A 22,145-nucleotide genomic window follows, 5' to 3' on the forward strand; every position below is an offset into this window, starting at 1 on the left:
TATCACTCAAGGCTACCATTTGAACCACATCTCTAGCCTGGCTTTTTGCTAGTTAGAGATACAGTCTCGAGGATTTGTCTGCCTGGGCTGGTTTCAAATGATGATCCTCAGATCCCCATCTCCTGAATAGCTAGAATTATAAGCCTAAGCCACCCAGCTACATTTTTTTTTGTTTTAAAATGGAATAATTTAACCTTATTAGTAACACAGATGGTAGTAATAGTTATACATAACTTAAATATGGACATGATATAGTGGGAGCTCACTCTTAGATACTTGATCAAGACAGGTGGGGGTTCCCCAAAGTCCCCTCCCCTGAGTACTATTTATGGAGCAGCCATAGAGAGGAGGCATGGGCTCTGGAGCTTGAAGTCCTGGTTCCAGCCCCCTACCTACTATCTGGGTAGGGTCGCCTGGAGCTGGACCAAGGGACTTGGCCATTGTGGCTACAGTTGTCCCTGCAAGGTGGACAGGGTAGCAGCGATCATTTCCGGAGGTGGAGCGGGGTCCATCAGGCCACATGGGGGGCTGCGCCCCATATCCAGAGAGCTGGGATTGCATCCACCCCAGGGGTGAGGTATTGGGAGAGCCCTCCCTCCCGGGTTAACAGCAGAATTCCTCTCCCTCCCCGGCTGGGAATCCCAGAGGGAAACTGAGGCAGGGCAACACCACCCCCCAGGCCCACCTAACCCGCCAGTGCTAGGGCCAGGATTGGAAGCGGGAGGGGCGGGGATCTGGGCCTGGGGCGGGCCGGGCCGCGGCCCCCAGCGCCCACACGGGACGCCTTCGGGGGGAGCTTCAGCCGCCGGCCAGGCTCAGGAGCGCGGGGTTGGGGTACTCGGGGTTCTCGATGACGCCGGGCCCGAACTTGAGCTCCAGGAAGCGGCGGTAGTTGTTGGGGGCCTGAGCCACGAAGCCGGCGAAGGGCAGCGGCACGAGCGGCTGCAGGAAGTGCTCGGGGAACTCGACGTCCTGCCGGTGGTCCAGCCAGGTGTCCTTGGTCATGACGCCGTGGCGCGGGTAGAAGGGCCACAGGTCCACGTGCAGGTGGTTGCTCTCGCTGTACTGCACGCGGAAGAAGTCGCCCTCCACCGCCTTCTCCCACACGAAGCCGCGCTCGTCCACCACCGAGCCCGCCTCGGCGCCGCGCAGCTGCTCGCAGTTGCCCACGTCCTCCAGGTAGATGCCCAGGTCCACGTCGTAGTCCCAGGGGATGATGTCGCCGTGGCGCGCCGCGCCCAGCAGCGAGCCGCCCTCCAGCCAGTAGCGCACGCCCGCCGCCTCCAGCACGCCCACCACGTGGCGCGCCGTCTCGCGCAGCGCGCGCAGGCAGCAGGGCGGCGTCCAGCGGCGCTCGTACAGGTAGGACGGCGTGTCGCCCGCCACCGTCCCGAAGCAGCGCGCGCTCTCCTTGCTGCAGCCGAACCACTCGAGCCGCCCGCCCTCCCAGCCCAGCAGCCGGATGCCCAGCGCGCGCAGCAGCGCCGCCCGCCGCGCGCGCCCCTCGCGCTCCGCCTTCCAGCGCGCGTGCGCCGTGGCCAGCGGGGGCTGGCGCGCCGCGGGGAAGGTCAGGTCGAGCAGCCGCACCGGCCAGCCGCGCAGCGCCGTCTGCAGGAAGAGGCCGGTGCCCAGCGGCCGCGCCAGCGGCGCCGACAGGTTGAAGAGGTCTCGGGAGCGCAGCAGCACCACGGCGTCCCCGTCCAGCGCGTCGCACCGGGGCGCCGCCGGGGCCGGGCCGTAGCGGGCCGTCCACTCCCGCAGGCTGACGTTCAGGGCCAGGCACCGGGCCGGGTTGGCCGTGGCCACCGGGGCGGCCACCAGGCGTGCGCTGCCGGTCCTCAGCGCCTCCACCATGCGCTCCAGGTGGCCCGGCGCCTCGGCCCGCGTCCCATCGGGGACCAGGGCTACGAATTCGGTGGCCACGTAGGTCTCGGGGCGCGTGGCCGCGGCGGGCCGGTCCAGCGCCGGCTGCAGCAGCGCCAGGCGGACGTTGGGGAGGCGCGGCAGGGCCAGCGGCGGGTAGGGCAGCGTGTCGGCCGCCACCACCACGGGCTGGGCCGGGTCCAGCTGGAGAAAGGAGTCCACCAGCTCGGGCACCGCGTTGTCAAACGCCTCAAACTCCCGCACCAGCACGGTGACCCGGGGGCCGGCGGCGGCCGCGCGGCGGGGACCCCGGGCCCGGGGGTTCCGGGGCTGGTGCTGCAGCCAGGAGACGTAGAAGAAGACCAGGAGGTTCAGGGTGATGGCGGCCGCCAACGCAGCCCAGCAGCGAGGGAGTCGCATGGGGCCGACAGCCACGGGCAGGCGAGGCTCGCTCCCGGATATCCTGGGGAGGGAGACGGGGTGGGCTCAACTTTCCCAGCGTATCCATTCTTTTTTTCCTTTGTGCCGGGGCTTGAACTCCGGGCCTCTACCCTACCGCCAGAGGCATTGTTTTGCTAGATCCTAAGTAGCTAGGATTACATGTGTGAGTGGCCAGCGCTCGTGCACACTTAAGCACTTGTAAGCAGCACACAAGGGTGAGGACTGAGGATTCCAAGGCCACCCTGAGACCTTACCTCTACAAAACACAGCATTTCAGCAGAGGCCTGTCTCCAGGGGCCACACACCCAAGCAAACGCCAGATGGTGCTGTCTCCCTGTCCATCACAGCTTCCAGGGTTTGGCTCAAAAGATGTCACCACGAATATCTATTTTTCTTTCCTTCCTTCCTTCTTTCTTTTTCTCTATTTCTTTCTCCCTTTCTTTCTTTCTTTTTTTTTTTGTCAGCCCTGGGGCTTGAACTCAGGGCCTGGGCACTGTCCTTGGACACTTTTTGCTCAAGGCTAGCACTCTGCTACTTGAGCCATAGCACCAGTTCCAGGTTTCTGTTGGTTAACTGGAGATAAGAGTCTTACGGATTTTTGTGCCTGGGCTGGCTTTAAACTGTGATCCTCAGATCTCAGCCTTCTGCGTAGCTAGGATTACAGGCATGAACCACCAGTGCCCAGCCCTCCCTAGATAGACTTCTTTCTCCTAGAGAACTTCTGCTTCTGCTTGTCACCCCTTCCTCCAAGAAGCCCTCCCTGAGGTTCACATCCAATCAAGACTGTCTGTTCTGAAGCTCTTCTTCTCTCTCCTCATCCTTCCCAGCCCTGCCCAGGCTCGACCATCACTGGGTGATGGGTCCACTTGTCCTACCAGCCTGTGCACTATGGAAAAGAAGGACACCATCTCCACCGTGTCCCCAGGACATCAATCTAAGCATAGTAATGCACACCTGTAATCCTAGCACTCAGGAGGCTCAGGCAGCATGATCAAGAGTTCCAGGCCAGCCTGAACTGCCTTAGAAAGCATAACAACCCCAAATTACAATTAAAGATTAGGGTCCAAGATCAGGGCTTCTGTGGGTCTGTAAAGCCCATGCACGTCAGCCTTTCCTTGGTCTTCCCACTTTGTCTCTCCACTGTGAGGCAACAATGCCTTCCTAGTCCTTGACCCATCCAGTGCCACTCCCCTTCCTTCAGTCCCATTTGGACAGCACTTAAGAACATGATCTGTGGCCGGGAGTTTGGCCTAGTGGTTAAAGTGCCTGCCTAGCATGCACGAAGAGCCGGGTTCGATTCCTCGGTACCACATACATAGAAAAAAGCTGGAAGTGGTGCTGTGGCTCAAGTGGTAGAGCTCTAGCCTTGAGAAAGTCCAAGGACAGTGCTCAGTCCCTGAGCCTAAGCCCAGGACTGGCAAAAAAAAAAAAAAAAAAAAAAGAACATGATCTGTATTTTAGGAGTGACTATGACTGGGGCCAGGCGCGGTGGCTCACGCCTGTAATCCAAGCTACTCAGGAGGCAGAGATCTGGTGATTGCTTGCAGTTCAAAGCTATCCCAGGCACTAAAGTCTGTGAGACTCTTATTTCCAATTAACCTCTAGAAAATAGGAAGTGGTGCTGTAGCTCCAGGGGTAGGGCGGTAGCCTTAAGCTGAAGGGCTCAGGGACAGCTCCCAGGCCCTGTCACATCCAGGACACATCCTATTGTTTGCTGTTGTTTTCCTGGTTATTTTGGAGATGGAGTCTTGACTTTCCTGCTTGGGCTGGCTTTGAAAAGTGATCTCCAGGTCTCAGCCTTCTAAGGAGCTAGGCTTACAGACATGAGCCACCTCGCCCTGTGTTCTGATGACCCAGATTGGAGGAGGTTGGCATTGGTTGGGACTGCCCTGCAGACCTGAGACACCAGACAAAGCCCAAAGACCTAAGCAAGATAAGCAGAGCCTACCTAGACAAGGTGGTAGGGATAGAGAAAGAGGTTAAGCTGCGATCTCCCTCTTCTCTTTATTCCCCCATGAAGCTGTGTGCTCTGTGCTTCCCTCTGAACTGGCCTGAGCCACTGCCCCAGTAGCAGAGGAAAAACTGCAGTCAATGTGGGAAAGCTTGGAGGATGAGGACAGGGCGGCTTCCAGGTATGTGAGTGAGTGCTGGGAGCTGAGGGATTTCTTACCTCCTAGGTGGCAGGCCAGGGGAGCTCCAGGAGGGCAGAGACAGCCCAGCTCAGCGGTTGTGCTGAGGGAGAGAAAACCCTGCATGAGCCAACTTTGTACAACACAATACTATTTCTTCTTCCCCTCACTAGTGCCATGAACACGTTTCGGGGAACCCTTTTTCTGGAAGTTCCATAAGTATGGGTACCACAGAGGGTGAAAGAGGAGTGGAGTGGGAGAGATGCGAGAGATGAGAGTTTTCACAGCAACTCCAAATCATCTCTCTCTTATGGATATGTCCAGAAAAGGTTTAAAAAAAAAAAAGACAGAGTTACCATGACAACACCTTTTGTAGGCACACTGAAGTACCAAGACACAATCCTGCCCTCTACCTTGGTGGGCTGGTTCCTAGGGTCACTGGAAGGGGGTAGGGGACTCCCTGTTAGCACAGTAAGCAGAGTTTAACCTTGCCAGTTTGTCATCTCCCTGGAGAGATGGTCCCGACCCTGTAGCCATAGCAACTGTCCCAGAACATCTCCTCTCAATAAAAACACCTGGTTGGTTTGGGCTCTGGGCTCCCACATGGGAAAGGGGAGACAATTACAGTGGTAATGTTAATGTGGAGCTACCAGAGAGAGGTTGGGAGAGAGGTGTTTTTCTTAGGAATCCCTGTCTTTGGGGCCGGGGTCTTTTCTACCTGAGCCCTAGGTGAAGGAGGTTGCCATGGTAACTGATGGGGGAGGCGCAGGACCACCGGGGACTTGGGTTACCTTAGCAACCTCCTCCTGGTAATGAGACAGGAGCAGTTTGGGGCTCCTGAGAAACACAAAGCCGGAGAGGAGGAGAGACTGAAGAGGGGGGGTGGGGGCTCCAGGTTGGAAAGGGTTGCCATGACAACCGACCCGGCCAGGCATCCAGATGCAATGGGACTCCTCTAGAAAACGCTTCCGGTGCTCCCCCCTTTCTCTCAAGGACAGGGCGCTTTGGGGGAGGGGGCTACGTGTGTCTAGAGAGGGGTGGGATTCTGTCTGCGGGACGAACTGGGAGGAGCGAGACAGCAAGGTGGCCCCCCTCTCCAAGTCCTGCTCGGGCGCAGGACCTCCGGGCGCGCGCCCCTGCCTCGGCCCGCCCCCCTCCTCCCCGCTCCTCTCTGTCACTCGCGCGCACGCGCGCCTTGGGGCCGACCCGGGTGGGCGAGGCGCGCGCCCGAGCCCGCAGTCGTCCCCGCCCCCTCCCCGCCGGGCGCGCGCGCGGGAGGGGGGGGGGGAGCGGCGCGGCCGCGCAGGCGCGGGAGGCACAGCGGGCGCGCGGGCTCGGCCCGGGGCCTCCATGATGGAGGAGCGAGCGGCCGCCGCGGTCGCCGCCGCCGCCGCCTCCTCGTGCCGACCGCTCGGCTCCGGCCCGGGCCCCGGCCCGACTGGGGCGGCCCCGGGCTCCGGGCCTGCTTCCGGGGCCGGTCCGGCCGGTAAGGGCGGCGGCGGCGGCGGCGGAGGCAGCCCCGGGCCCACCGCCGGCCCCGAGCCCCTCAGCCTGCCCGGGATCCTGCACTTCATCCAGCACGAGTGGGCGCGCTTCGAGGCCGAGAAGGCCCGCTGGGAGGCCGAGCGCGCCGAGCTGCAGGTGAGCGCCGCCGAGCTCGGCCCGCCCCCCGCCGCCCCCCTGCCCGGTCCCCGCCCGGCCCGGCCTCACCCGCCGCCGCCGCCGCCGCCATCTTGAAGCAATGGCCGCCGGGACGGTCGGGGGGGGCGGGAGGGGCCCGCCACGGTCCCGCCGCGGTCCCGCCACGGGCCCGGGGAGCGGCCGGGGGCCGCCCGAGCGCCACACCCCGGGGCCCGGGTCGGCGTAGGGAGGCCCAGGGGACCCTGGGACCGGTCCGGAGGCCCGGGGTGGGAGGGCCCGGCCGGCCGGGGGGGCCCAGGGGGGACTGGCCCGTCCCCAGCCGGCTGCCACGGTGGAGATGGGCGCTCCGGGTGGGATGGGCGCGGGACCGTCCGGAGGGAGTCCCGGAGCCGGGGACGGGAGGAACCGAGGAACCGAAAGATGGCTGCACGACTAGGACTTCCGAAGTAGGGTTGTGAAAGGTCCCAGAATGAAGTGTGCGAGGTCCAGTCTGAGAGGAAACTCAAAGGGGGAGCCCTGGCATGTGTGGCTCCCGAGAGCAGGGGAGACGAGGGTGTCCCTGGGGGGGTGGAGGCATGGGAAGGTCTCGGGGTGACTGAGGACCCCTGTGTTGGTGGTGTGGAGGAGTGGTGGTGGTCCTGAGATGAGAGGCCTGCCAGGTGGAGGGCCCGAGGGGGCGTGTACCAGCAGGCTTTGCCAACCTGAAGACGGGGCACCTGAGAGGAGGAATGTGAGGAGTGGGGGCACCCTGGGGTGAGGCACTGGGGGAGCATGTGTGGAGCAGAGAGAGTGAGGAAGCATCTCAAGAGGACCCTGGGGGGAGGTAAGGGGCTTTGGGGGGGGGGAGTACCCTTCCAGGATGCGTGATAGGATTTGGGGGGGGGTTTGTTGACCTTGAGAATTGTGGGTCCACATGGATAGTGTCTGGACAAGTCTGAGGCCCCAGAAAAGCTGAGGGTTTGAAGTGATTTAGGGATGGGCCGCCAGAATCTGAGGGTTCCTGGCAGGGGTGTTATTAGCAGGAGTCGGTACTTGCTTCTGGCAGCCCAGCCTGCCTGGTCCATGTGCTGTTTTCTATCTAGTTGAGGTAGGGATCTAAGTAAGAAACCAGATGAATGGGGAGAGCTCTTAGCCTGTCCTACCCAGAGGCTGTGGATGTGTGGTCCAGGCACCTTACATAAGTATTCGGCATTTGGTGGCCAGCTCTCAATTTCCAAAGCTCGTTCTTAGTGTCTTGTTTTATGTGTAGATCATATATGTGTATGTGTGTGTGTGTATCTATATATATACATATACAGAGATACACACGTATATCTCTGTATAGACATTCCATTGTGTAGTCAGAGCCTCATTGGGCAGCAAATGAGCACTTTGGATACATGTTCATTTTTGCAACATTATGGAAGGACAAATGATACTGTTTCCTATTTTAATCAGCAGAGGAAGAACAGGCTCTGAGAGGGCAAATGATTTAGGAAGGCTCACAGCAGTGATTGGCTGGTCTGGTCTGTGTCCCCTCCCTCCTGGACAGCAGAGAAACTGGCTCTGGGAAACTTGGTCTTCATGGGTCACAACCCGAGCGGCATAGCTGAGCTTGGACTGAATCCTGGTCTCGGGCTTCTCACCAGTACAGTCTATAAACAATACCACCTATGTATACCTGTCCACCTACCTACCTACCTACCTGCTTTTCCCCTCTCCTTCCCTCCTTAACTCTTTCCCTCCTTTCTTTGTTGTAACAACCCTGGGGCTTGAACACAGAGCCTGGTCACTGTCCCTGAGCTTTTTTTCTTTTTGCTCAAAGTTGATACTCTGCCACTTGAGCCACAGCTCCACTTCTGGGGTTTTTTTTTTTGGGGGGGGTTGGTGGTTAATTGGAGATAAGAGTCTCAGGGACTTTTCTGCCCAGGCTGGCATCAAGCGGTGATCCTCAGATCTCAGCCTTCTGAGTAGCTAGGGGAACAGGCTCAGTTTTTCTTACTGAGAAAAGATCAGTGTTTATTTCCTAATGTGTGGAGTTTGAGAAGCTGGTAGAGAGCGTTCCATTAGCATCTCTCTTGTCCAGGTTCTCTTGTCCATTGCTTGCCTTTCACTTTTCTTTTGCTACATTAGTAAGAATTCAGCCACCTTGGGTATGTATGTGTTACGTACATGCCCATGTATAACACACAGGTGAACGTATGTGGCATATGTACACAGACCATAATGTGAGTGAAAAGAAACAATCCCCTTATTTTTCTCTCTTTTCTGCCCCCCCAGTCTTGCAAGGTAGGGTCTTGCAGAGCTCTCAATCCTTAGCCTCAGCCCCCAGTGTGGGGGCTGGGTGACCACTGCCATGCCTGGCTTTCTCATTACTTCTGATGGCTAAGTGCTTTGCCATTGCCTGTGTAGTTGGGTCCATAGAGGGGCACATAGATGAATTTGCTTCTGTTCCTGCATGGGTGTGGGTTTGTTGAAGTAGAGAGATGGGGTGTGTTCATAAAGCCATGGCTTGAGCAGCCCCCCCCCACACACAGGTTGCAGCCCCTTGTTCCTCAGCACCTCCCAGATACCTTTCTTATCTAGAACTTGTGCCGTAGTAAGGGCAACTTCCGGTGAGCTTGGGACATGTGGGGGGGTGTCGACGTGGTGTCTGCCTTCAGAATCATGTAGGCTAGCCATGAGGATGGTTTGGGCTAGAGACAGAATAGCATGTACACACACCAGAGGCCCAGTGAGAGGGAGCAGCCCCTCTCCCACCCTCCCCAGGGACCCCAGAGTCCCCCTGAACCCATCCTTGCCAGCAGCAGCTGGAGCTTGGGAAGAGATGGGGAAGGGCAGTTTTGGGACTTGGAACAGAGGTCACAGGAGCCAGGAGAGGTGGCAGCCAGGTCTCATAAGTAGAGGAAATGGGGGGGGGTGTTTTTCAGCTGGAGTGGGGAGGGCTGGCAGTGGGTGGCAGAGAACATGTAGCTCCCTGCCCGTCTGCCATGCTGCAGACCAGACCATGCACCTGGAGGCTGACCAGCCCACCAGCTTCTCCTTTCTGGGGGAGATGCCAGCATGCCAGATGCATCAGCCATGCCTTCCTGTCTTTGCCAGAGGAGCTAGGGGGTGGACGTCCAGCAGAGCTTCTGGATGCTGAGGAGGTGGTCAGGGCTCAGGGCCCGGGTCCCACGGAGCCAGTGTGATGGCCAAGGCCTACCACCCCTTTATTTTGTCCTAGTTCAGGCCACTGTTAGTCCTCCAGGTGCTGCTTTTAGCTTTGCTGAGTCTATGATGGTCTTTGCCCATAGCTACTGACCTGTGTGTGGCACACAGCTGCTTACAGTCGCGGTGCTCGAACCCTGCTGTGCCCACAGGGCTGGGGATCAGCACGTGTCATTCACTGCCCTCCACCTCTCATCCCCTCCATCCCTTACCCTTCCCATGTTCCTGTGCCACATCCACAGCCCCCCATTTCTGCCCATATCCCCTCCCCTCAGCCCTCAGCCCTGCCACGACTGCATGGAGCCATGCAGGCCAGAGCCCTGGGCATCCCCACTGCTCCCCCTTCCAACTTGTGGAGATCTGAGGTGCTGAGCGGGCAGTACAAGGGGTTCTGGTGGAAGGCCTGTTATCTCTCTGGACCCTCTGAAGGGATTTATGCTAGTCAGTTTGGGGCAGAGAAGACACGTGAGAACAAAGCTGCACTTGTCAGACATAGGGGAGACCTGCTTAACTCTATACAGGAAGCTAGAGGTTGTGCCAGGCCTGGCACTCAGGCTGACCTGGCTGGAGCCCTGGAGCCCTGGATAGAAGCCAGAGATGGGCTCAAGCTTTGGCTTTGGCTCATAGGCTTCTGGCTCATGGTCAAGGCCAAGATTCTGCCTCGAAGGCTATTGGCCCAATGTCTCCAAATGACCTGTTGACAGCCTAGGGCAGCCCAAGCCAGCAGACAGTGTGTGGGACAGGGCAGGAACTGACAGGATCCCTGGCACCTCTTAGGCCTTGTCCCATGGTGCGGTGGGGGCTGGTGGCAGAGCTCCTGCACCCACAGCACTGGGCCCACCCACTCCTGTCCCTAAGCTCCAGAAGCAGCTTCCTACGCCTCCCAGAGACAGATGCTCTGCAAGGAATAGCGGGACACCAAATCCCCCTGCCCCCACCACCTCAGGGACAGCGGCTGACTGGGGGTGGAGGGGTGCATGGGGTGCTGGATTGCTAATACCTAGCACCTCCTCCTGCCTCTCTGCCCTGACCCGCCTTCTCAACAGGATCCAGCAGTCAGGTTAGGCCCACACTGGCTCTCTTTTCGTCTTGGCCTGCAGAATCCTCTTGAACCCTTCTGCGGTGGGGGGGGGCAGGGCATGGGCTGGGGCTCTGGAGGTGGTTTAGTCCATCCTTTCTTTGCTCCATTGAGCCCTGGTGCCAATGTGGGAAGGGGCATCATCAGTGCATCTGAGCCCTGAGTTCCACTCTTTCCTTTCCCTCTGTCCTCCTGTTCTCCAGGCTCAGGTGGCCTTCCTCCAGGGAGAGAGGAAAGGGCAGGAGAATCTAAAGACAGACCTGGTACGGCGGATCAAGATGCTGGAATATGCACTGAAACAGGAAAGGTTAGCTAGCCAGCCTGTTTCCTAAGCTGGGCTACACCCTTTCCCATCATCCCTTGGTGCGGGTGGAGCCAGGTGTAACAGATGGGACTCAGGTAATACTGAAGTTGGGGTTGGCCTACTAGGTGCCAAAGTCTAGCTAGTGGCCCTCTCCTTTACCTCTTTGGTGGCTTCATGCTGTCACAGCCCTGTTTGTGGCGGTGGCTTACCTCTTCAGGGAGCCCTGGAGCAGGGAAGGAACCCCTTGCGCTAACCCCAGTGAGATGGGGTATGGGTGCAAGAGGCCCCGAGATTTGGGGATGTCTAAGGCGTCTGCTGGTCCTGCTTACTGTCCTATCTCTTGCTCAATCGTTGTTTGCATTTTTAGGGCCAAATATCATAAGCTGAAGTTTGGGACGGACTTGAACCAGGGGGAGAAGAAACCAGATCTGTCAGAGCAAGGTAGCCCCTGTGCCCTCCTGCCCAGCCCCAGCTGAGATGGAGGATTGTGGGGCTGGGGCGGCTTGGTGGGCGGGGGAGGCCTGTCCTCAGTGATCTGCTCTGCCTACCATTTCTCCTGCTATAGGCACTGATGGCCCCCCCTCATGGGGAGAGGGAGTGGGGCTATTTATAGGGTGTTGTGGAAACGGAGGAAGACTGCACAAAAGAGGTGCAGTGTTGGCTCTGCGTTGCCGTTCCATCATGTGTGCAGAAAAATGTATTTATGGAGTGCTGGCTTGGTGTCACAGAACAGGCCCTGCATAGAGCAGACAGCCCAGGCTCTACCCTGGAGGCCCTTAAGTCTGTGCTTCTTGAGAGAGAACTCAGTTCCCGGTAGGAGTGTGGGGAAGTCATCTAGGTGAGGGAGAGGGGCCGACAGTGTGGCTGGAGCCCAGGGTGGGCAAGGGTCACCCAGATGCATCCTCTTTCCAAGGGGGTGTGTGGCTGTCGTCACCTCTGGTTTCTCAGAAGATAAAGGCTGTGACATGTCACGTAACCTGCCCAGGTCACCGGGCTGCCCACACTCCTACCCCAGCACCATAGCCCCTGTCCACATCCACAGGCAGAGCTCTGCTCCTGCCAGAGCTGGGGGGCCTGGTGAGCAGCCAGGCCGGGGGCGGGGGTAGGAGCACTTCTAGGAGGAAGGGTCCCCGAGAAGAGCAGCACGGAGGCTGCGTACTCGGGGAGTGATGCCGCGGGGCTGGGAGGAGGAGGGGGGAGGTGTGGAGGTGTGGCGGTGAGTGTGGCCCTTGCTCATGCCGCTCCTCATCCTTGCTCTGGCAGTCTCCAATGGCCCCGTGGAGTCAGTCACCCTGGAGAACAGCCCACTGGTGTGGAAGGAGGGCCGGCAGCTCCTGCGGCAGTGAGTGCGGGCGGAAGGACGGGGTGGGAGCCGGACATACCGCACATTTGGCCGGGGAGATAAGCCTTCCTGTCCTCACTGGGGATCCTGGGCTGTCAGGGGCCACCGGCCCCAGCTGGGAGGGGGGCCTTGCTGGCCTGCACGAGTTGCCAGCCATTCTGTTTATGATTGGAATGTTATATATTTTGGAAAACTTAGAAATTGTAGCAGGGAGTGAAAGATGCTCTGCTTTCCTACAAGTCCTCTGTGAGCCGACACCCAGGCAAGTCAGACCTCGGCATCATGGAGACAGACCAAAGCTGTGTGGCGCTGTCCTGTGGGAGCCAAGGCTCTTAGCAGCTGTCCCTTTGTCGGGATTTCTTTGACGTGGTTTTCAGTTTTCAGTCCGGTGGACAGGAAGTTTCCTAGGACTTTGTGCAGGCTTAGTACCAGCAAGTGCGTGCCAGCTGGAAGTAGGCAAGACTAATGACCCCAGAGGATGCCCTGTGTGACCTGGTGCCTGTCCCAGCCCCCCTGTGCGACAGAATGCCCGCGCTCCCTCCTTGGTGCTCCCTCCTTGGCCTAGGCAACAGAGCTGGGTGTTGTTTGCCACAGGCCATGCAAGAGTAAAGCCAACCCAGGGCCACCTTTGCCTTGGCTCCTGCCTGCCTCACGTTGGGGAAGGGTACCAGGCACTCTGTGACAAGCTAGTCGAGTGGGATGCCCTGCTCCTCTCGCAGCCCTAACCCTCTGCAGAGTCCCTGCGGCCTGCTTGCATCTTTGCCGGGCCTGTTGGCATACCCGGGTGTGTGTGGATGATGTGACCCCATACCCTCCTGGGGACCCCAGATTGTGCACCGCTCTCTGCCTGGCACCAAGGGCCTGGACAGCAGGGCTTCTCCCGGTGCTTGACTGGCTGCACTAGGCATGCCCTTCCAAAACTGGTATCCGTTTTCCTGTGTCCTCAGCTGGCTATGACAGCATGTCACCCCTGCAGTCTGTGAGGAAGCCAGCTGAGTGATGTGCCTGCTCTGCCTCTGCAGGTACCTGGAAGAGGTGGGCTACACAGACACCATCCTTGACATGCGCTCCAAGCGTGTGCGCTCCCTGCTGGGCCGCTCACTGGAGCTCAATGGGGCGGCCGAGTCCAGCGATGGGGGCCCCCGGGCGGCACCAGGTCCTGGGGCTCTCAGTGGTGGCGAGTCGTTGCTAGTGAAGCAGATCGAGGAGCAGATCAAGAGGTGAGCCCTGAAGGCACCCCTCCCGCCTGCGCATTGCTGGGGCCCTCGAAACTGACCCCATGCAGGCCTGCAGCAGCACCAGAGCCTGCAGGGCTCTCCTTCGTCACTTGTCATTCATCATCTTGGTGACAGGAGATAGCAGGCATCAGGGGAGAACCGGAACCACCTCCAGCTCAGGAGGCAGAGGTGTTCCAGACTAGCCTGGCAGTGTAGTGATGAGGCTGCCTCGTAGTGGCTGGAGAAATGGGAGGCAGGCAGGGTGACGCCGTCAGTGGGTGGCTGGGAGGAGGCTTCTGTCTGCCAGGCACAGGCTGCATGGGGCTGTGAGCCACTGGGATCAGGCTCTGACCACGGAGCCTGGATATCTTCTGACCGGCTTTGTCCCCTGCCCGCCTGCCTGCCTGCCCGTCACATGCAGGAACGCAGCAGGCAAAGATGGCAAAGAGCGCCTGGGTGGCTCGGTGCTGGAGCACATCCCCTTCCTGCAGAACTGTGAGGACGAGGACAGCGACGAGGACGACGAGCTGGACAGCGTGCAGCACAAGAAGCAGCGTGTGAAGGTGAGCCCCCCTCTGCCCGCGTGCCTGCCCCATGTGTGCCCCCCGCTCTGTGCCACTCTGTCCCCTCCTGCAGTTTGGGAGATGTACCAGATGGGGACTTGGTTGCTCTGTCCCTGCATAGGAGAAGCAGGTGCCGCTGGCTCTGTAAGGGGTAGGGGTGGGGTGGGCAGGCCCGGGAGCGCTGCCCTGATAGGGCTGCTGTTGGGGTTAGGGCACCGTCCTTGGGGTGGAGTCCACATGGCCTCGGTGTGCCTTGGCTTGTGCCTTTTGGCACAACTAGCACATTTCCCCTCAGCTGCGGGGGCATGGCCTCAACTGAGCTCTGTGCTGACCAGAGGGGCAGGGACACCGCTGAGGCGAAGTGGCTGGAGGAGGCCCTGTAGACAGTGCTGTGGAGCCGTGGAGTCCACGGGAGGCTGGGGCTGCCTAGGGCACCGGTCTGGTTTGGACTTGGTGCCTGGCACGGTGACTGCTCACTGGACCTGCTTTCTCACCTGTAGGTTTCAGGGGTTTAAGTGAGCCTGTGCAAAGAGCTCAGAGCTCTGAGTTCCCCCCTCCTTTTTTGTGGGTGGGGTCGGGGAGGGATCTGGGGGCTTGAGTACAAGATCTAGGCATTCATTGTCCTGAGACTTCCTTGCTCAAGACTAGTAGGATTCTACCCCTTGAACCACGCTTTACGTTTGGCTTTTGGGTGGTTTATTGGAGATAAGAGTTTGTGCTGACTTCAAACTGTGATCCAGGATCTGGGCCTGCTGAGATAGGACTGCAGGATCGCACCAACACCAGTTCTTACTGGGTCCTAGTCAGGAGCTCTAACCCGAGCAGCGCCCCTCGCCTGACTCACAGGCTGAGCCTGGTGGCCCCCCCATTGTGGAACTCTGCACACTTCTCACGGAGGTTTGCTGTGTGCTTTTCTTGCTGGGATGCCGGGTCCCGGCAGCGGCAGTCCAGTCCTGGGGTACAGCTAGCACGCCGTAGGCCTCTGAGAAGGCTGGGAGGACGCTGGAGCCCCTGATCTGCCTGCCCTCCCCTTTTCCCAGCTGCCATCCAAGGCCCTGGTGCCTGAGATGGAGGAGGAGGACGAGGAGGACGACTCAGAGGATGCCATCAATGAGTTTGACTTCCTGGGCTCAGGAGAAGATGGGGAGGGGTCTCCAGACCCCCGGCGCTGTGCTGGCGAGGGGAACCCTCACGAGCTAGGTAAGTCGAGGGCTGGCCGGCTTCTACCCGCCTTCCTCACTAGCAGGGACAGACCCTGTGTGCTGCCCCTGGCACATGTCACCTGCAGCTGCGTCCTGCCCTGGCCTGTGACCGGACGGATATGCTTCCCGGGGGTGTGGGGAGGAGGGGAACGGGCGGCCACCCCCTTCCCTGGAAGTCCCTGTGGAGCTGCTGGTGGACAGCTCTTCAGGAAGCTGAGCCTCCAGAGCAGGGCGGGTGTCCAGTCCTAGCCAGGCCATGCAGGGAACAGGATAAGGACTTGATCGGGGAAGAAGGGGGCAGGGCTGCCCTGTGTCGCCTGGCCAGGAGGCCTTAGGGTCACAGAGGTGGATGGCTGCAGGTTGAGAACCAGAGCAGGGCCTTGTCCACTGCCCCTCAGAGAGTCCCCTGTCCTCTTTACTTGCCTCTTCCTGTCCCCCTGGGGTCCTCACCATCACAGCAAGGCCCATGGTAGTAGAAGAACAGGGACCCCACCCTCAGTTGCTAGTCTGGGACTGGGGGTAACGTAAGACTGCCTTGTCCCTGAAGAAAGCCGTCGGGTCAAACTCCAGGGAATTCTGGCTGACCTTCGGGATGTGGACGGGCTGCCCCCCAAAGTGACTGGCCCACCTCCTGGCACCCCCCAGCCCCGGCCTCACGAAGGTAACCCCCTCCCCCAGCCCCCCTGGAGCCACGGCAGAGGGGTGCTGCAGAGCTAAGCTCAGGGCTGCTGTGTCTGCAGGGGCGAGGCTCAGCCTCCAATCTGTAGCCTCCCTGTCCCAAAAGTGGTCTGTCTGTCTCTGTCTCCCTCTTTGTCTGGCCTGCCCTGTCTTGTCTGTCTCTCTGTCTCTTCCTTTCCAGCTGTGGTTCTTGATCTTTTCCTCCCCGGCTCTCTTTCTGGCTCCTTATTTCTCTCTCTGCCTCTCTCTGTCCTCCTCTCTCTCCCTGGCCCTCTCCGCCCCACCTCCCCTCCCCCTACCAGGTTCCTTTGGCTTCTCCTCAGACGTTTTCATCATGGACACTATCGGGGGCGGGGAGGTGAGCCTGGGGGACTTGGCAGATCTCACCGTCACCAACGACAACGATCTCAGCTGCGATGTAAGTTCTTGGGGGTCCCTATGGGGTCCCCACCCAGTGTCCTTGCCCAGTTCTGCTCAGGTGGCCAACCTGGCATGGTTCCTTCAGCCCCACTCACCCACTGTCCAGTGGCAGGCAGATGCAAAGATGCATCTAGTACTACAGTGTGGATCTGGAAGGTTTGGGGGACCAGGTACCTCATCAGAAGCCCTCCCACCCTAGCAGTTTGGGGTACGTGAAGATGGCTTCAAGCCAGATATTCCACACACACCCCCCATCCCCGGTATAGCCTCGTAAAGGGCCCCTGGGTGCCAGAGCTTGGCACCTGTGCTCTGTGGCTAGGCGAGGATGGGGGTTTACCTAGATCAGTAGAGGATGTTCAGAGTGGATAGAGGTGTGCCAGGATGGGCCCTGGGCTCCTCTGCCTACCCCATGTTGCCCCTTGGAAACTACAGGGACCTTTGTGGGGGGTGTTGAGTCAGATAGAGGGGTTCCGCCAGCATAAACCCCTTCTTGGATCATGGCACTTTAGCGTCTTACACCTGAGCCCGGCCCTCCCTTGTTGGCTCAGGGAGTCCCTGCAGGTTCTGCATCCCAAACTCCTACGGGGCCACAGCCTCCAAACTCTTCCCTCTGTAGTGACTTTTCACCTCCTTTAATTAAGGCCTTTCTGGGGTCACCAGGAAAAGCCTTGCCAATCCCTGCTTAAATCCTGGGCTCCTCATTCCTCCTCAGCCTTTTCTTAGATGAGTATCACTCCTACTCCTGGCTCAGGGTGACTGTTTTCCCCTCATCTCCCACACTCTCCCTAGCATTGTGCAGCCCAGCTACAGCCTCTCACTCAGGCTCTGGGCCCAGTGTTGCTGCCACTGACCTCAGGGCCTTTGCATGTGCAGCTTCCCTCTGTGTCCCCTTCCCTCCCGAGTGGGATATTGCAAAATCCCACTCACTTGCCATTGCTTCATGAAAGCCAGGCTGCCTGGTAACCCTTTTGGGGCATTGTTGAGTGCAGTTCTGCTCTTAGCCTAGTTCCTGTGGGCCTGTGGCTGGAGCTGCTCATGTCCCGCCACCTCCCTGAGGTGTGAGGCCCAGGGGGTTCATGTTTGTCGGTGTACTGGAACACTGGCTTGAGGGGCTGTGAGGCTGGTGGCACAGGGCTGGCTCAGTCTCCGGGGGAGGGACGTGGGGTCCTAGGAGCTGGTGCAGGCCCTGCATGGCTGCTAGGATGGCCAAGCACCACTGAGGCGGCCTCCCCCATCCCTCCCAGCTGTCTGACAGCAAAGACGCTTTCAAGAAGACATGGAACCCCAAGTTCACCCTACGCTCGCACTACGACGGCATCCGCTCCCTGGCCTTCCACCACAGCCAGTCGGCGCTGCTCACCGCCTCCGAGGACGGCACCCTGAAGCTGTGGAACCTGCAGAAGGCGGCCACGGCCAAGAAGAACGCCGCGCTGGACGTGGAGCCCATCCACGCTTTCCGTGCCCACAGGGGGCCCGTGCTGGCCGTGGTCATGGGCAGCAACAGCGAGCGCTGCTACAGCGGCGGGGCCGACGCCCGCATCCACAGCTGGAAGATCCCCGACCTCAACATGGACCCCTATGACGGCTACGGTGAGACCCTTGGCTCCCTGGACTCCAGCGTGAGGCCTGCTCCTCTCCGCTCCCTGCTTGCGGGCAGTGGGGGCAGCACAGGTGGAGAGTGAGCAGGCCACGGTCTCTCCGTGGCTGTGTGGAGGATGTGAGGACAGGCAGAAAGGGCATGGTGGCATGGCTCTGACTTGCTTTCCACCTCTCTCTGGCTCTCTGCCTCCCTTTTCTTGGCCCTGTGCTAGGTCCCATCGTGGGTCATGCTCGAGGGCAGAGGCCCCTGCCTTTTGGGAATGCGTGCCATGTCTAGCCAGGGGACCCAACCAGTTCATGCCATACATTGGTGCCAACAGGCCCCGTCAGGGTCATCTTACACTCAGTGCCAGGGAGGCGACAGGCAGACGAGCAGAAAAGAGCGCAGGGGCAGCTTGTTTTGCCGGGCTTGGGGCACAGGTCCCATGGGGTGCCCTCTGCCGCCCTGCCCTGCGCTGAGCTCTAGTCCCTGGGGAAGGAGCTTGTGCAGTGGCTTCAGAGCCTGTTCTAGGGGACCTGGGGCCCCAGCACCCCACTGCAAGGCTGCATGCAGGGCTGGCAGCCCTGAAGCTCCCTGTTTCCTCGCCAGACCCCAGCGTGCTGAGCCACGTCCTGGAGGGCCACGGGGATGCTGTGTGGGGCCTGGCCTTCAGTCCCACCTCCCAGCGCCTGGCTTCCTGCTCCGCTGACGGCACCGTTCGCATCTGGGACCCCAGCGGCAGCAGCCCGGCCTGCCTCTGCACTTTCCCCACGGCCAGCGGTGAGGGGGTGGGGTGTCCCGGGTTGCCTGGGCCACACTGCGCCACGCCAGCCCTCCCTATATTAGCCTTTTCTCCCTTCTGCCCACAGAGCACGGGGTCCCCACCTCAGTGGCCTTCACCAGCACCGAGCCCACCCACATCGTGGCATCCTTCCGTTCCGGCGACACCGTTCTGTATGACCTGGAGGCCGGCAGCGCCCTGCTCACACTGGAGTCCCGGGGAGGCAGTGGTGAGGGCCCCGGACCTGCAGCCAGGCCAGGCATAGGGCTGCGAACAGGAAGCTGAGCCTCTGGGGAGGGGGAGGGACGCAGGAGTGTCCTGGCTGCTTGGAGATGGGCCCGGGTGTCGAGTCTCCCCCCATTTGCAGAACCAGCACCTGGCCCCCGAGCTTTGCCTTCACATCCCTCCCTCTCTGCTCCAGGCCCCACTCAGATCAACCAGGTGGTGAGTCACCCCAGCCAGCCCCTCACCATCACCGCCCACGACGACAGGGGCATCCGCTTTCTGGACAACAGGACAGGTGAGGGCACAGAGCCAACTCAGACCCTGTCCTGGTGCCCCACTGGAAGCTCTCAGGTGCCACCCAGCTCCCTCGCCTTCCTGGTGAGGCCCAGAGTAGGAAGGAGAGCGGCCATCACTCTCCTGTCTCTCCAGGTAAATCTGTGCACTCCATGGTCGCCCACCTGGACGCTGTTACCTGCCTAGCTGTGGACCCCAACGGCGTGTTCCTGATGTCAGGCAGTAAGTGGGGGCCTCGGCTGTCCCTTCCTCGACAGGGAGGGGGCCGTCATTGCCACTGTCCCATGGCAGGAGCGAGGGTGAGGACGGTGGTCACCACTGCATGATCAGAGCTCCTGGAGACCGGTCACCTGTGAGCGTGTACTGCTCGCCGCTACCTGCAGAGGCTGGCACATGGGGCGGGGGGCGAGGGGGGCAGTAGGAGGAAGCCCTGTGCTGTCTAGGGCTGTACCGAGACCGGGTCTGCGGGTCACGTGAGGCTTGGACTCTGCCAGCGCCACATGTGGCCATGAGTGTGCGTGCGCGTGTATTGGTGTGTGTGCACAGTGGTGAGCGTGGGGCAGCGCTTTGCCTCTGGCTTTGCCTCTGTGCCATGTACTGGTGCTGGGCAACTGCCCCGAGCCTGACAGCAGAAGCGTGTGTGGCGTGGGCCCATGGGTAACACCACGCCCCCATAGGAGGGCTTCCTTTCTACGAGCTGGGCCCCCAGTGCTAACCTGCATTGAGCTAGGTGCCTCCTGCCCAGCCATACATCTGGTCTCTGCCAGTCACCAAACCACTGTGCCTGTCTCCAGATGCTCCTCGCCTTCCTGCCTTTCCCCTGCACTGGCCTCACCTCTCCCTGGAGTGCTGGCTGCTGGTCTTTCTTTCCTTTCTTCTTCTGCCAGTCCTGGGGCCTGAACTCAGGGCCTGGGTGGGCACTGTCCCTGAGCTTCTCTGTGTTCAAAGCCACAGCTACACTTCCGGCTTTTTCTGTGTACGTGGTACTGAAGAATCAAACTGAGGGCTTCGTGCATTTTAGGCAAGCACTCTACCACTAAGCCACATTTTTTTTTCCCAGCCTTGGGGCTTGAACTCATGACCTGAGCACTGTCCTTGGGCTTTCCTCAAGGCTAATACTCTACCACTTGAGCCACTTCCAACTTTTCTATGTATGTGGTACCGAGGAATTGAACCCAGGTCTTTGTGCATGCTAGGCAAGCCCTTGCCACTAGGCCAAACTCCTGTCCCCCCCCCGCCCCATCCCCTTTGCTGTTCTTCATGTGGATTCTTGCATTATGTTATGTTGTGTTTACCCTGCTTCTGCTTCACAAAAGTGGCCACAGAGCAGTGAGCCTCCCAGGGCCTCGCACACAGTAGTGCTCAGTAATTACTTGATGACGAGTACTAGCTGGATGGTGGACAGGGCTGTTCTTTGGGCAGAGCAGTGGGTGAAAGAGGCCTGAACCCCACTCCCCGGGGCCTTTGGCTCCATGCTTCCCACGGCCCCCACTCTTTCAGGCCATGACTGCTCGCTGCGCCTCTGGAGCCTGGACAACAAGACCTGTGTGCAGGAGATCACAGCTCACCGCAAGAAGCACGAGGAGGCCATCCACGCCGTGGCCTGCCACCCCAGCAAGGCCCTGATCGCCAGTGCTGGCGCTGACGCCCTGGCCAAGGTCTTTGTATGATGCCCACCCGGCCTCACCCTGCCATCACGTTGGCTGCAGAGTGGGGCCCAGCAGATGGGGCTGAGGTGAGGGCACCAGACCTTTTGTGCTGTGGGTGGGAGGAGCAGAAAGCTCGTCTTTGCCCCAGAGTGCCCTCACAGCCCCTTCTTCGGGCTGTGCCAAGTCTCATGGCCCTAAGAAAATGGCTGAGACACCTCTGGGAACACAAGATGGCACTGGGCCTAGAAGGGAGCCCAATCTCCTGACCTGCATCTCTGCAGGTGGTTCCCAGCCTCCTCCCACCTGCCCGGAGCCTGGTGGTGCTAAAGGCCCCTTTTCCAGAAATGCCCTGCCCCTTCCCCGCTCGGTCGTCCAGGGAGGGAGCCATCCCTCCAGGGTGACCCTGACACCTGCTCCTGCCAGCCGCTGCCAAGTGCAGCATAACTAGGACCAGGAATCCTTGGGGTCCTGTTTTCCAAGATGCCACAAGGTGCCAGATTCTGCCCTTGAGCCCTGCCCCTCTTCCTCCCTCCCGCACCCAGCAGGGAAGTCTCCAGACACTCACCTGCTGCCCAACACTAACCAGGCCTCTAGGACCAGGAATTGCCCTGAGGCCACTCCAGCTGGGCCCCACTCCTGCAAGGGCCCCCACTTCTCCACGGGCAGCCCCCACAAGAGGCCAGGTGGAGCAGGTGAGGCAGGCCCTGGGCCCCTAACTCCTGTATATCTGTATAAATGGATGGGACTTTAATGGCGCCACCACGTTATCACTGTGTGATAGTCTGTCCGTCTCCTGGCTCCACACTTTGCCTCTATTTATTTCACTCTGTCTGGGTCCCCCTGCACCCTTGGTCCCCTCAGGCCCATGTTTATAAGCCTCAACCCTCACCTTTGCCCTGAACTTGTATGTGAAAACTTGTCTCAATAAATCCTTTGGAGTAAGATGGGTGCCTGTCCACTGAACTTGAAGGGAGGAGCTTGCTGGGTGGAGTTTGGGAGAAGGGGGTGTGATGTGTTTGGGGGTGTTGTGGTGGAGTAGGGGGCAGAGGGGCCAGAGAGAGCTTGGGCGGGGTGGCCCTGGAGGGGCGGAAGTGGGGGCATGGGACCGCATCTCCGCGTGCCCTCCCCAGGGGCAGATGCTGCATGCTGCAGTGGGACAGTTCATCCACAGACCAGTGCCTGCCTGGCACTTACGCCAGCTCACACCTTCCATTCCCCATCCCATGTCTTGTGGGTAGACCTGCCTGCCATGGTGCTGGGAGGGTTCTTAGAGGCTGTGGCTGAGCCTGCACCATGGGGGGCCCTCCCCCTCTCCCAGGTTGTGAAGCTCATCCTCCAGGTAGAGGGAAAGGAGCTCTGTGCCCGGTGCCTAGAGCCCAGGCCCATGGCACCTGGGGAAGCCTGTGGGCTGTGTATTAGGGACAATTTGGCTTCAAGCTATGGGAATCGACAGCCCATCTGGAAAGCTGGAGCCGGGCTGCGGCTGCAGGCCGCACGTGGCCTTGCTCCGCCCACTTCCCTCAGGCTCCCAGCTTCCCCAGGTGGTGGTT

The 22,145-nt window shown here is 59.9% G+C and overlaps 2 protein-coding genes across 5 annotated transcripts; one reads left to right on the top strand and one right to left on the bottom strand.

Moving 5' to 3' along the window:
• Positions 1–794: 794 nt before the first annotated feature.
• On the bottom strand, positions 795–6,173 carry Fkrp (fukutin related protein). The gene is made up of 3 exons (XM_090321913.1): positions 6,144–6,173; positions 4,475–4,536; positions 795–2,326 (listed from the first exon to the last, which is right to left on the bottom strand). Exon 3 carries the CDS (start codon positions 2,281–2,283, stop codon positions 799–801), a length of 1,485 nt encoding a protein of 494 aa, XP_090178039.1. The 5' UTR covers positions 2,284–2,326; positions 4,475–4,536; positions 6,144–6,173; the 3' UTR covers positions 795–798.
• Strn4 (striatin 4) lies at positions 4,340–21,537 on the top strand. Of its 4 annotated transcripts, XR_016533378.1 has the most exons (16): positions 5,769–6,074; positions 10,545–10,648; positions 11,013–11,086; positions 11,909–11,987; positions 13,010–13,207; positions 13,626–13,767; positions 14,808–14,967; positions 15,517–15,630; positions 15,950–16,065; positions 17,312–17,657; positions 18,256–18,426; positions 18,516–18,656; positions 18,849–18,947; positions 19,082–19,168; positions 20,447–20,681; positions 21,141–21,537. XR_016533378.1 is itself a non-coding variant. In XM_090321911.1 (15 exons), exons 2-15 carry the CDS (start codon positions 10,620–10,622, stop codon positions 20,614–20,616), a joined length of 1,926 nt encoding a protein of 641 aa, XP_090178037.1. In that variant the 5' UTR covers positions 4,340–4,436; positions 10,545–10,619; the 3' UTR covers positions 20,617–21,537. The 4 variants fall into 4 exon arrangements, 3 of the variants coding, with proteins under 3 accessions (XP_090178037.1, XP_090178035.1, XP_090178036.1); XM_090321911.1 differs by lacking the exon at positions 5,769–6,074 and adding an exon at positions 4,340–4,436 and having other exon boundaries at positions 20,447–21,537; XM_090321909.1 differs by having other exon boundaries at positions 20,447–21,537.
• The last annotated feature ends 608 nt before the right edge of the window (positions 21,538–22,145 follow it).

Source organism: Megascapheus bottae, chromosome 31 (genome assembly GCF_031878675.1).
Source record: "Megascapheus bottae isolate mThoBot1 chromosome 31, mThoBot2.hap1, whole genome shotgun sequence".
Taxonomy (NCBI): Eukaryota; Metazoa; Chordata; class Mammalia; order Rodentia; family Geomyidae; genus Megascapheus; species Megascapheus bottae.

Coding starts and splice junctions, on each gene's coding strand:
- Fkrp (XM_090321913.1), bottom strand. CDS start 2,283: ATGCGACTCCCTCGCTGCTGGGCTGCGTTGGCGGCCGCCATCACCCTG.
- Strn4 (XM_090321909.1), top strand. CDS start 5,784: ATGATGGAGGAGCGAGCGGCCGCCGCGGTCGCCGCCGCCGCCGCCTCC. Junction 6,075..10,544: donor CCGAGCGCGCCGAGCTGCAG/GTGAGCGCCGCC, acceptor CCTGTTCTCCAG/GCTCAGGTGGCCTTCCTCCA. Junction 17,658..18,255: donor GGACCCCTATGACGGCTACG/GTGAGACCCTTG, acceptor TTTCCTCGCCAG/ACCCCAGCGTGCTGAGCCAC.